We start from the raw sequence: 13342 nt of genomic DNA, 5'->3' as shown, positions 1-13342 counted from the left end.
CCCCCCCAGCCATCGCAGCTCCATTGCTCCTCCGGGGGCAGGAGACGAGGCGCGGCAGGCTAACCACCGCCCCCCACCTCTCCCAATGAGCTACCCCTGGGCCTCAGACTGGGAAATCGTGACGGGCCAGCGACAAACACCAGCCACTGACGTCACTCACGGCCAGCAGGGCAGCCACTGCGTGAAAGGGGCGGGGTTCGGCTCTTCTCCCTCCCCAGGGCCGCAGGCAGGCGGGGCCGGGCACGTGACTCGCAGCCTCGGAAATTCCGCGGGCGGGGGAGGCCGCCGTGCCTATCCCCTCAGTCCTCCAGTGCAGACGGGGCGCGCTTGCTGCGCCTCGGTCGCCGCGATGGTGCTGACTTCGTGCTCCGCCCTCTCGTTGTCGGCGACCTTCCAGGGGCGGGGTCAGGAGACCGCAGACATGGCGGCGACCAGGGGGCGCGTGGAATGCCGGGTCCGCGGTTCATTCTTCCGCTGACCCCGGGCCTCGCCGCCTCCCACCCGCGACGTGACAGCGGGGAAACCCCCGAGATCTCAGAGCCGCCCCCATGTTCCTGCTCCGCCGCCGCCGCGCGCTGCCGTCCGCCCCGGTGCCCTGGTGCCGGCGCGCGGGGAGCGACGGCACCGCGCCTCGCTGGGATGTCCTCGTTATCGGCGGGGGCCACGCCGGGACGGAGGCGGCGGCGGCGGCGGCTCGGAGCGGGGTCCGGACGCTACTCGTCACGCACAAGGCCGACACCATCGGTAACCGCGTCCTCCGGAGCCCGTCAGCCGCTCCCGCTGCGCTGTGACCCCCTCTGCAGCGTGTGGGCTCGCGGGTAGCGCCCGGCGCAGAGACTCGCAGCCCCCGGCTGATCGTAGGGCGCCTAAAGGGTCACAGCCACCGAGCCGGGAAGAGCATTCCTGGCCACCGGTGCTGTGGGACAGCTGGACACATCTAGGGTCCAGCAGGACTCGTCCATTACAAGCCCTAGGCCTGGTTTACACGTAAAACTTAGATCGACATAGCTGCATCGCTTGGGGGTGGAAAATTCACATCCCGAGGCTGATCTGTGCCCCCCTCGCCCTTTCCCCCAGACGCTCCAAGGTGGAAGGAAGAATGCTTCCAAAAACTAGCTACCACTGCTTGGGAGGTGGAGTTCGTAAAGCACTGGAAAAAAACCTTTCATCAGTCTCTAGGATGTATCTACTCTATACTGCTATAATGGCATAGCTACAGTGCTGTAGCACCCATAACGTAGATGTGGCCATAATCACAAAAGGTCGATGCCTCTCCTTGCTCTGAGATGTCCTCCTTATGTCCTTCACTCAACTAGAATTACTTCTGTCTTAGGAGCAGGCAGGTTTACACTTAAAACTCTGCACTGATGCAGCTGTGCTCCTGTAATGCTAATATGAAGACGCTCTTACTCTGACTGAAGAGAGCTCTACCATCAGTGTAGTTTAATTTACCTCCCCAAGAGGTGGCAGCTATATCAACAAGAGAAGCTTTCCGCTGACAGCGCTGTCTACACCAGTCGGGCGGGGGGAGGGGTTGGCATAACAAACGTTGCATATGGGGTGTGGATTTTTCACACCCCTGAGCGACACAGTCATACCAATGTAAATCTGTAGTGTAGACCAGAGCTCAGGTTGAGTGTCTAACTAGCTAGCTGTCATTGAAACACTGTCCTTGGCTTGAAGCTTCAGTGACTACATTGTCTTTCTATGATGTATATGAGAAACAGCTGAGCTTCACGGCCATACTTGTGGCACACACAGTCTGTTTCCCCTAGCAGCTTTGCATGTGTGGCAGAACCCAGTGGATTCTGTGGCCACACAGCGATATGTAACTAACCTTTTAGTAGTTTCTGTGATGTCTCAGAAGCAGCATAGACGTATAGAATGAGTATGAGGCTAGGAGCCAGGATCCCTGGTCTAATGGCCAGTTCTGATATTGTGGCCTTGAGCTACCTTCTTGTTAAACAGTAGTAATAAATGCTAGGGTTCAGAAAATGTAAGGCTGCCATTAGCTGATGATAAAAGGCTCTCTTGTGTTTTATCTAGGGCAAATGTCATGTAACCCTTCCTTCGGTGGCATTGGAAAGGGGCATCTCATGAGAGAGGTAGATGCCCTGGACGGGCTGTGCGCTCGGATCTGTGATCAGTCTGGAGTTCATTACAAGGTGCTAAACCGGCGTAAGGGGCCTGCTGTGTGGGGTCTCCGAGCCCAGATTGATAGGAAACTCTATAAAGAAAACATGCAGGTGAGAATGACAGGGCGGGGGAGAAGAGAAGTAATGGGGCAAAATGGGACAGGGAAATTTTTGACTGGGTCAAGGGAAATGAGAGAGAAGTAAAACTTGGGTCTAATTAGAGAAACAAATAACCCACCATTGTTCTGGTGTCCGCATTTTTTAAAGGATGTTGAAAAATTGAGAGGGTGCAGAGAAAAGACAAAACTAATTTGAGGCTGGAAACCGTGTCTTACAATGTGAGACTGAAAGAGCTCAATTTGTTTAGCTTATAAAAAAAAAAAAAAATCTAGAGGCGACTTAATTATGGTGTACAAATAGCTTTGTGGGGAGAAAATACTAGGTACTAAATGGCTCTTTAATCTAGCTGGGAAAGACATGACAAGAATCAATGGCTGGAAACTGAAACCAGACAAATTCAAATTGGAAATAAGGCACAGTTTTTTAACAGTGAACGTGATTAACCACTAGGGAATGGGAAATGATGGGTTCTCCATCTCTTAAGTCTTCGAGACTGGAAGCCTTTCTGCAAGATACTTTTGTCAAACACAAGTTATTGAGCTCAATGCAAGGTAACTGGCTAAAAAATGTATGATCTGTGTTGTACAGGAGATCTGAATAGATGATCTAATTGTTTCTTCTGGACTTAAAATCTACTAGTCCTTCATTTCCATTTAATAAATCCCAAACAGTGCAGTAATTGGATGTCCTGGACAGCGAGTTGGATCACAAGTACAGTGAAATGACCTGATGACAGAGTGGGAAAGCAATGGGGTGAAGGAAAGGAAGCTCTGTGTATGCAGGAGGGAGGCTGTTGCTGAATGTTTTGGGGAAGAGGTTCTGAGATGTTATTTTGAGGGGACGGAAGGCCCATCTTAGTGATGTAGGGACACTCAATACTTCCTTTTTTCGTGGCAGAAAGAAATCCTTAACACTCCACTGCTGACTGTTCATGAGGCATCTGTGGAGGATCTTCTCCTGACGGAACCAGAGCCAGACCGTCCTGGGAAATGCCAAGTCAGTGGAGTCATTCTAGGTATGTACTGGAAGCTCAAGGTGCTTCACTGGCTTGGTTATGTCTTGGCCCTAAGTGGGACCATGAGAGTAAACCTGTCTGATTCCTCAAGTTGACTTGTGCTCGAAGTCGGGACTGGTAAAAGGATAAGGAGTCTTTCGTTAATCTGCTTTAGGTTGAGTATGTGTGAAACAAACCAGCTGTCACAGTGGCGGGTGTGAGAACTAGGTGATTTGGGGAACAGATTTGCAAAGGTTTATCTCTAGACCAGTCATTCAGAATATGTCCGAGGCTATATGAGAAGATTTTTGTTGGGTTAATCAGGTGTGCCGAATACAAACTCCTTTCCGTCTAACTAGTGTTTGACTTGTGAAAAAGAGTATATTTTTCTTAGTACAGTTTCTAGTGAATGTTATCCACATTACAGCCATCACCATCACACATAGCACCAACTGACTCCTTTGCTGACAGTCTCATGAAGATGGAGAACTGCATGGAACTGGTCCCTAGAAGTGGGCTTTTCAGGGTAGCCATCAGGCATGAGAGAAGTGTAGAAGAAATTGTTCGTAATGCTTATTTTGTGGTTATCTGGTTGTCATCCTATCTCAGTAGAAGAACTTCAGACACCATTGCTGCCAGACCAACACCTTTCCCTATAGTAACACGAAAATAAGCAGCTTTGCACTGATGAGGCCTTTTACTTTAACAGTTTCATGTTTGTAAGTTCTTGTGTTTCCTCGGTCACTTTACTGATGAGGACCTAAAATCTGTAGATAAAATCTTAATTCTTCCTATCAAAAAGAAATCCTAAACACTCAAGGACCCTCCAGCTGTCTCTGTCATTAGTTCTTGGTGGGGAAGGAAAGGGTCTCTTTCATTTCATTGTCACACGTCATTGAAATGTGGGTCCGCAACTTATTGTGTTGTAGGAGCGGCAGTGATTTATATGCTCTGTATAACTATGCTATGTATAACCTGTATACTCAAAATACTGTTGAGTATTTTGAGTCTGTTATACTTCCCTCCCCCCTGCCCTTTTTTTTTTTGTCGTCTCTTCCTCTCTGAATACCTGTGAAGTGGCTTTCCCCCTTCCTCTCCCTCTTGGAATGTTTGTGGGATGAATGGGCTGGTTGAACACCTGGAAGATCAGAAGAGCTTCCAGGTAGATAAGGTGTCTGGGACTCTGATTAGGCAGCGATCACACACCCAGTGCATGGACACTGCTCGAGGTGGAGTGTGACCAACCAGATGCAGCCAAGTCATCTCTAGTCTCAGGCCATGAGGAGCAGGTCCTTAAAAGGGGAAGGGGCCAGGTGCTCAAGGAGGCACTCACAAGGTTGTACCTCCCGTGAAGGCCCTTCGCCCGGGACCGCCTGGCCAGTGGTTCACTGCGTTGCATTTCATTGTGCCTCGGGAAGACTTCTCTCAGTCGCACCGTCCATTGCTGCACTGTGGGGCACTTATCTTCAAGGATCCTGACATCTCCAGTGCCGTGCTTGTCCTGGGAGCGTGAGTATGCGAGTGTGAGTGTAACCACTCCCCCTTCCTTTGAGCTTAGCTATCAGTATAATAAATGTGCTGCTTTCTGCCAAATTCTGGTGGGTCATTAGTCCTCCCTAAGCTTACTAGCTGGCCCAATTTCGGGTAACAATTGGGCTTTGCTCTGGTCACTGGCACTCGCTCTCATCCCCTCAGATGAGGATGAGACAGAGTACTGGGAAGGTTAAATTGCACCTGGTTTTGTGTCTCCATTAGTTTTCTCTGTATTGACAAGAGGCACACAGAAATTCAGTGGAGAATGTGGGCTGGTGCTAGGTAACGGCACCAGAAACATGATTGTATTCCAGGGGATGGAAGCAGAGTCCACGCTGGGAGTGTCATCCTGACTACAGGCACGTTTCTGAGGGGGATGGTCTTCATCGGATTAAAGATGCATCCCGCTGGGCGATTAGGGGATCAGCCCTCCATTGGGCTGGCTCAGACCTTGGAGAAACTGGGATTTGCTGTGGGAAGGCTGAAGACTGGGACCCCACCTCGACTGGCCAAAGACTCTATTGACTTCAGCATTCTGGAGAGACACACGGCTGACAACCCTCCTGTGCCATTCAGCTTCCTCAGTGAGGCTGTGTGGATCAAGGTGGGATTGAATGCTGACAATACATGTGCAGTTGGGGTGAGCTGGGAGAGTGCTCTCAGTGATCCCTATATTGCTGTGATCAGTACCATCAAGGCAGTGTGTGGGTGGGGTCTGCTGGCTGAGGAAGTGGTCTTGTCAGTGTTTGACCCATGCAATCAAAGGGTATCGAGTTACCTCACCTTGATGGCTCAGAATTCAGCTTCTCTGAATTAGCTAGGAAGGCTAAGGCCACTAACCGCCACCCCATATCTATCACCTTCCTTGGGATATCTGTGCTGTAATTGGGTGGGTAGTGTATTGATTAGAGCAGAGAACATGGTTTCAAGGCTCCCAAAGTTTTACTACTCTCTGCCACTGAATCACTCTTCAGCTTGTTATTTAACATCACTGAACATCTGTGCAGTGGGGATGACAACACTACCCCCCTTTCAGTGCTATTATGAATGTTAGATAATGTTTGTAGAGCCTTTTGAGGTCTTTAGATAAAAAGTGCTAAGTATTATTAGTATTAAATATTATAAGTATTAAATAAGTGCAAAGTATTATTGTTGGATTAAATCCAAGTGATTCTTGACCTCTGTCAGCCAGAAGATCAGCTCTCATGCTACCAAACTCTCACCAATGCCAAAGTGGAGCAAATCATCCACGATAACCTTCACCTGAACAACCATGTACGGGAGACAACAAGAGGGCCCCGGTGAGTATGGGCATCCTGGAGAGAACTGTGTGTAGTAATCTGACTGCGCATCTGAAGCCCTCTGGGTCTCCCTTTTATAGCTTCTGGGAGGGCTGTTGTCAGAGATTGCTTCTCTCCAGGTCAGCACTCTTGTTCTGATGGATATTCCCTGTTGCAGATACTGTCCCTCGCTTGAATCCAAAGTTCTGCGCTTTCCAAACCGCATTCATCAGCTGTGGCTGGAGCCTGAGGGTCTGGATTCCAACATCATCTACCCCCAAGGGATGTCAATGACTCTGCCGCCGGAGCTCCAGGAGCAGGTGATTGCATGCATCCCTGGCTTGGAGAAAGCCAAGATGGTGCAGCCAGGTGAGTGAGGGCCAGATCACTCCAACCAGTGTGAGCTGGCCCTTTCCAGACCAGCTTTCCATTGAAGGGGGTGGAGGGGAGTCTACATTACATCTACATTGCAAAGGCATCTGGAAATATGACCCCTATTGTACCCAGAGGCTGAGGGTGTGAAAAAACCTATATGCCGTTGCACTTTTGGGGGGGCGGCGGCTATGGGGAGGTGTTGTATCATGCTGAGCTGTCAGTGGGAATTCTGACACCTTTATTCTGTGGAATGAGGCAGGGGTGTTTGAATTTCTTCCCCTGATGGATGACTGATTTTTGTCTGTCTGGTTTGCTTATAATAGGCTATGGGGTTCAGTATGACTTTCTGGACCCCCGTCAGCTCAGTGCTTCCCTTGAGTCCCGTCTTGTTCAGCGACTCTTCTTTGCAGGACAGATAAATGGCACCACGGGCTATGAAGAAGCTGCAGCCCAGGTGAGCAGATCTGGGAGTGCATGTTCCACACTCAGAAGGGGAATGGATATAACCTGAAAGGCCTTCTCTGAACTAGCAAGCCTGGTAGATGTAATTCACCTCCAGTGCAGCCCCCAATAGCAGTAACAGTGTAGTGCAGACAGAGAACAGCTTTGCCACTGTGTCATCCAACACTACTCACAGCTTGCCTGCATCCTGCCTGCAACCTTGATTACCACTGCTGGAGTCGCATCAGTGATGCATTACAGCTACAAAGTCTGTTAAAATAAATAAATAATATAAAATAAATAAAAATATTAGTTAGTGTAGACACCGCCAAATGGGCAGTGTGGAGACTGCACTCCTGATGGGCATGACTGGAAGCACATGTGAAAAGTCTCCAATGGCTACATTGACTGACGATGTCTTAGAACTCTGACCCCAATCAGCAACTGTAGCACTGGACTCTGAGTGGAGAAGCACTGACATTAAAAAAACAAAACAATCTAGTGGTACTGAACAGCACTGCAAACCATATGTTACTGTGTCAGACAGTGGCTGCCTTGTCGCTCTTCTTCCTCCTGCACATGATCCCAGTGCTGTTCCCAGCTGGGCACTGCCTGAGTTGTGGATATGATCTGGGATTATGCGCACATGGCCGTCAGAGCATTCGGTAGTAAAGGCCCTGCTATTCTCAGGAACAGCTTTCCTACAACTTAGTTTTTAAAAATACCAAGGAATCCTAATGCCAGCCCAAGAGGCTAGTTCCCTGGTGCCAGGTGTGATTATTGGTAGTAAGGACTAACTAATCTGGAAGATCTGCAGAAAAAGAATTCTTCTCAGGGGACAGACAGACAGACATACAGACAGGTAGGATCGCATCGCCAGTTAGTCCCTCTGAATTGATTAAGTAACAATGATGACTAGCTTCAAGCAGTCTGGCCTAGCATTCAGGTTGAAAGATAGTCACTATGACACACTGCTTTCAGTTGGGGGAGAAGGAGGGGATTCTCAGAGCTCTGGAAGGGATGTGGAGAGCCTCTTTTTTTCCCAGTGTGGGAATAAAACCACTAGGGCTGTTAAAGCATCACAGACCGTCACACACCTCATGTGACACGGAGTGTGCTACACAGATCTAGTGGCTTATATTTGGCCACATGTGTGGATCAGGGAAGCACCATTGTGCTGGCTTCGCAGCAGCTCCTGTGACCATTTTGCTCTCTGGCAGGGAGTGATTGCTGGGATCAATGCTGGCCTGCGTGTCAGTGGCAAGCCCCCTTTTATCATTAGCCGCACAGAGGGCTACATCGGAGTCTTGATTGATGACCTCACTACCCTGGGCACCAACGAACCATACCGCATGTTCACCAGCCGAGTGGAATTCCGCATGTCTCTACGGCCCGACAACGCAGACAGCAGGCTCACCCTCCGAGGTAGGCAGTTGCTTCTCCTGGTGATGTTCACAGCCCTGTCTGTGCACCTTCTCTTGCTCACGCACACTCTCTCTATGAAGGTTTTGAGGAAGCTGGCTGTGTGTCCCAACAGCGATATGCACAGACATCTCAGATGAAGGCTACTTTAGAGGAGGCAATAGCAGTGCTAAAATCTCTTCAGTTCACCGCCACCAAATGGGCCAGGCTGATTCCAGAGGCTTCCATAAGCACCAGTCGAAGCTCCCTTGCCAGGTAAAGGCTACAGCTGATCCTTTCTTGTCTGTCCAGTGTGTAGTTCTGCAGAAGAGGCCTTTGCTTTTCTCTCCTCTGCTTTCTAAAACTCAGTTAGTAAATCTAATTCTGGGAGGTGGTGTAGTGGCAGACGGACAGCCTGTCTTTAGCCATGGAAGCGGTATAGCACTGGCTGCGGCAAAGTAGCACTTTCTATGCAATGTGCCTCAGCCCTGCGCTGGAGCGACTGTCTCCCTGGTTATGTGAAGGCACTCCACTCTTTAGCACTGGTCAGCCCTTGGAGCCTCTACTGAGACTGCTGACAAGGGAGGTGATAGTTGGACAATGTGGGCCTAGGAACTAGACTGAGACCACCAACTCATTTCAGCTAGGCCAGATGGTAGCAGTTCTTGGTCACGGTGGCCCTAGTCTCTCCATCTCTCCTCGTCTCTCCTTTCTTTACCTTCCCTTTTGTTGTTTTACAGGTCAATACCTGAAAACTCCCTTGCGAGGTACTTTCCAGTTTCAAGGTTCCTCAGATGCCATTATCTAGCCACCTTCTCCCTATTTGCCTACCCAAATGTGCCCTCCTCTCAACAAAGAGCTGCTCTCCCTTACTCATCTGGTGGTGGCGGCGCAAAAGGGGATAGGTTCTGTGATCATTCATCTCTGAACTGACCTTGCCAAAGCTAAATTCAGCGGATCTCACTAGGAACAGCTGTTAACCTGTTCTGGGTAATTCGCTGGCCTTGCTACCATGTTCTTGTTTTCACAGTGCCCTTGACATCCTTCAATATCCAGAGGTCACCATGGAGCATTTGGCAAGAGCTATCCCAGAGCCCCTGAGAAAGTTTGCTGAATGGAGAGAACTGGCAGAGAGGCTGAAAATAGAAGGTATAGGAGTCTGCTAGTCCTCTGTAACCAGATCTGCTCAATGACTTTAGAGCTCATTCAGTGGTGAAGGAGCACAGAGCAGAAACCCCAGTCATCTCTGCATGGACTTGAGTGGGGAAAGAATTATTGTCACCAGAGCATAGACCCATTCATCTCTGGCCCCCAACCCTCTCCTGGAGAGGCCCCTATTCTCCTACTCTTGGGATGCGAGAGAAATTGTCTCATTGTTCATTCTGTCCTGTTTTTTCCAACCATACCACTCCACCAATGGCTTGCAAGCTGCCCCAGAGGACCAGGCTCTTCTCGAGGGAGAGGAGCATTGTCTGTGTTTATTCATTCCCATTGCAAGCTGAATTGGTGAAACTTTCCAAAGCACCTACAGGTGTTAAGCTCCCTAGTCCCTGGTAGTTAGAGGCTTAATTCTCTTAGGTACTTTTGAAAATCCCACCCAGAAGTCCTAGTTCTGGGGGCAAGAGCACCTGTGCTGTAAATGTATTGTATCTTTATTATTATTTTCTCTGTGCCCCCCACAACTCCCACTGCAGCTGTTTATGAGTGGCATGTAGCCAGCCAGCAGCAGGAAATAGAGGAAGTACGTCGAGATGAAGCTCTCCAGCTGCCGGAGGACCTAGATTACTTTGCCATTGACGCATCGTTGTCCCAGGAAGTGCGAGAGAAACTAGATTCCAACCGCCCCCAGACGGTGAGGCACTGGGTCAGGGATGGGGATGGAACAGTGATGGAATCCCATCTAAGCACCAAAATGCTTCCATATCTGTCCAAGGGACTCTTTGTACGGGTGTCTAGTCTCTGTCTGGAGTTGGATGTCAATGGCTGGAATAAGGCTCATTGGAAAGCTTCAGAAACTCGGGTATTCTCCAGTTGATCTATTACTGTTTCTGTCTACAGATCGGAGCAGTCAGTCGCATTCCTGGAATTACACCAGCCGCCATTGTTAACCTGCTGACATTTGTGAAGACCAATCAGCAAAGGACAGAGCACATAAAGCACTCTAGGACTGGCAGATCCTTACCAGAGGGAAATAGGTTTGGGAAGAGTACATTTCAGAACTCAAGCTTGAGCTGAACTTCATGAGGAGGAACCAGAAAATGCCTTAGTTAAAATGCCTTCACGAAGGAGGGTATAAGTCATTAGACAGTACACCGATGGATATGCTACACCTGAAGCCAAAAACCATTCTATGACTTATGTCATCAGTTTAATCTGAAGTCAGCATACCCAGGAGCTTTTGTAGAGTGACCAGGAGTCTAAATAGCTCATCAGTGTGTCTTGCTCCTCTTAAGTTAAAATAAAATGATGATGGGGATATCAGTCAACCAAGCACCTATTAAAAAGCATTGCTGAAAAAACATCCCTTCTATCAAAGGTGTTGACTAAGGAGGAACATATCGCCCTGTTGAGCAGCATGAGATGCTAGTGAGAACTAGAAAGCCAAGAGCCCAGTAACTCTCTGCTTATTGTCTTCAGTAGGACTTGGATTTGTCCCCAGCTCTGGTGCTGCCTTTCTTTTTATGTGATTTCAGCCAGCTGGAAACATTCCTGATTATGGAAAGAATTTATAAATACTTGCCTTATAGTAACTCTTTAATGGGCTGAGGGTAATGTTAAGATACAACCCCCCCTGTGCCTCAAATTTTAAAATTAACTTTGGAAGGTAACTCAATTGGGAGGGCTGGCTTCCAATCTGATCAGGAAGAAAAGTTAACTTTCAATGTAGATGAACCTTTAGTATTGTTTTTGTTTATTTATTTATTTAGTTTCCAGAAGCCGTTAACTTATGCCCAGCATATAGAGTGAGAAATGGTTACCCCAGAACACAGGAGGATGGGAAGATTGAATGTTTGGTTATACTTGATTAATTGTTATTACTCAGAAAAGTGATACTACAGAATGCTACCTTCCCTCAACAAACTTGCTCATTTTAGTGACAAAAATAAGCGCTCTACTCCTGTTAGCCCTGCAGAGTCAACAGAGCTAAGGCTGTGGGACCTGGAGTCTGTTTCTTCTTATGCACCATCAACAGAGTTGTGTATTAATTTCCTGTCAGTTACACCTGTACAACCCAGCAAGACAATGAGTTTGTATGGGCATCTGTGACAATGCGGTTCTGGCGGAGCCCAACTGAGAGTGCCAACTCAGGACAAATTGCTCAAATAGGGCAGTTACAGCCCAAGGCTGGGGTTTTTCCACCTCTAAGGCAAACCAAACCAGCCAGACTAGGAGGACTTCGGTCTCACCCCACTGGCTAACCGCAAATCTCACAAGCAATCTCCTTAGACACTCCAGTTTCCCAGCACTCCCACCAGTGCCACTCGTTATGGGGACAAATGGTTATGAAAACCAATACCCCAGTAAAAGAAAAAGGTTCTCCTGATCCCAAAGGACCAAGCCCCAGACCCAGGTCAATATACGAATCAGGTCTTACCCACAAATCACGCTGTTGCCAATCCTTTAGAATCTAAAATCTAAAGGTTTATTCATAAAAGGAAAAAGATAGAGATGAGAGTTAGAATTGGTTAAATGGAATCAATTACATACAGTAATGGCAAAGTTCTTGGATCAGGCTTGCAGCAGCGATGGAATAAACTGCAGGTTCAAATCAAGTCTCTGGAATACATCCCCCGCTGGGATGGGTCCTCAGTCCTTTGTTCAAAGCTTCAGCTTGTAGCAAAGTTCCTCCAGAGGTATGAAGCAGGATTGAAGACAAGATGGAGATGGGGCATCAGCCTTATATAGTCTTTTCCAGGTGTAAGTACACCTCTTTGTCCTTACTGTGGAAAATTACAGCAAAAATGGAGTCTGGAGTCACATGGGCCAGTCCCTGCATACTTTGCTGAGTTACAAGGCGTATCTGCCTTCTCTCAATGGGTCCATTGTATAGCTGATGGTCCTTAATGGGCCATCAAGCAGGCTAGGCAGAGCTAACACCAGTTGGTCTGGGATGTCACCCAGCAGCATAGCATAAGTTTGAAATACAGACAGTATAGAGCCAATATTCATAACTTCAGCTACAAAAGTGATACACACATATAGACAGCATAATCATAACCAGTAAACCATAACCTTGTCCTAGACACCCCATTTGACCCCCTTTATACAAGATTTGGGTGCCACTACAGGACCTTGGTTGCAACAATGATCTATATGGTCCCAGATTATATCAATAACATCACACCCCCAACGCAAAATTGATGCAGGAAGGGATGACACAAACATCACTGACTGCATCCCAAGAGCTCCCCATCCTTGGGTTTATCTCACTATGGCTAGTATCGGGGTAGGCACTATGGCTTAGCTGGCTAAAGAACAACAGAAATGGTTTATCAAAATTGTGTTTAACAACATGATTGAACCTCTTTACAAACTCAAGGTAAAACTTGGTTAGAACAATAGTGGATTGGATCTGCTCTGGCAGCATGGTTCCTGTATGTCTCATGTGATCTTGCCAAGAGCTAAAGAAAACAGCTACTTTATCCATACAAGCTCGGGCAAATGTTTGGAACCCAATTAACATAAAATAAATGCAGATATTAATGATGTTCATAGTACAGGAATCTTGGCATTTAGCCATGAAGGCAATATGGTAGCGTGCCTTAGTTTCCCTTCTCATACAGCACATTAGGTCTGGAATGTCTTTTCTCCTGTGCAAAGTTCCAATACTGTTCACAGGCATCAACTGTGAAACATTAGTATAGCAAGGCCTTTTAACATAAAGTGTGTTCTCATGTATTCCTTTTAACATGTTCAAGGGATTTTCCAACAGATTAGGAACATTGTACATTCTTACAGTTCTTGGTAATAGCAACACATTAGTTACAAAATTACCATTAGCATTAACAACAAATCCATTGCAAGTGTCCATCTACAATCATGGTTGTCATGCCACACCTTGG

The 13342-nt window shown here is 47.8% G+C and overlaps 1 protein-coding gene across 2 annotated transcripts; it reads left to right on the top strand.

Moving 5' to 3' along the window:
- The first annotated feature begins 395 nt into the window (after positions 1-395).
- On the top strand, positions 396-10769 carry MTO1 (mitochondrial tRNA translation optimization 1). 2 transcript variants are annotated; one of them, XM_054022506.1, is made up of 13 exons: positions 396-744; positions 2047-2246; positions 3153-3270; positions 5097-5386; positions 5971-6083; positions 6241-6431; positions 6761-6891; positions 8099-8303; positions 8384-8555; positions 9020-9046; positions 9310-9428; positions 9974-10131; positions 10338-10769. In XM_054022506.1, the coding sequence occupies exons 1-13, from the start codon at positions 549-551 to the stop codon at positions 10512-10514; spliced, it is 2097 nt and encodes a 698-aa protein (XP_053878481.1). In that variant the 5' UTR covers positions 396-548; the 3' UTR covers positions 10515-10769. The 2 variants fall into 2 exon arrangements, with proteins under 2 accessions (XP_053878481.1, XP_053878482.1); XM_054022507.1 differs by lacking the exon at positions 9020-9046.
- The last annotated feature ends 2573 nt before the right edge of the window (positions 10770-13342 follow it).

Source organism: Malaclemys terrapin, chromosome 3 (assembly GCF_027887155.1).
Source record: "Malaclemys terrapin pileata isolate rMalTer1 chromosome 3, rMalTer1.hap1, whole genome shotgun sequence".
NCBI classification, from domain to species: domain Eukaryota; kingdom Metazoa; phylum Chordata; order Testudines; family Emydidae; genus Malaclemys; species Malaclemys terrapin.
This window is presented reverse-complemented; position numbering and strand designations above follow the sequence as displayed.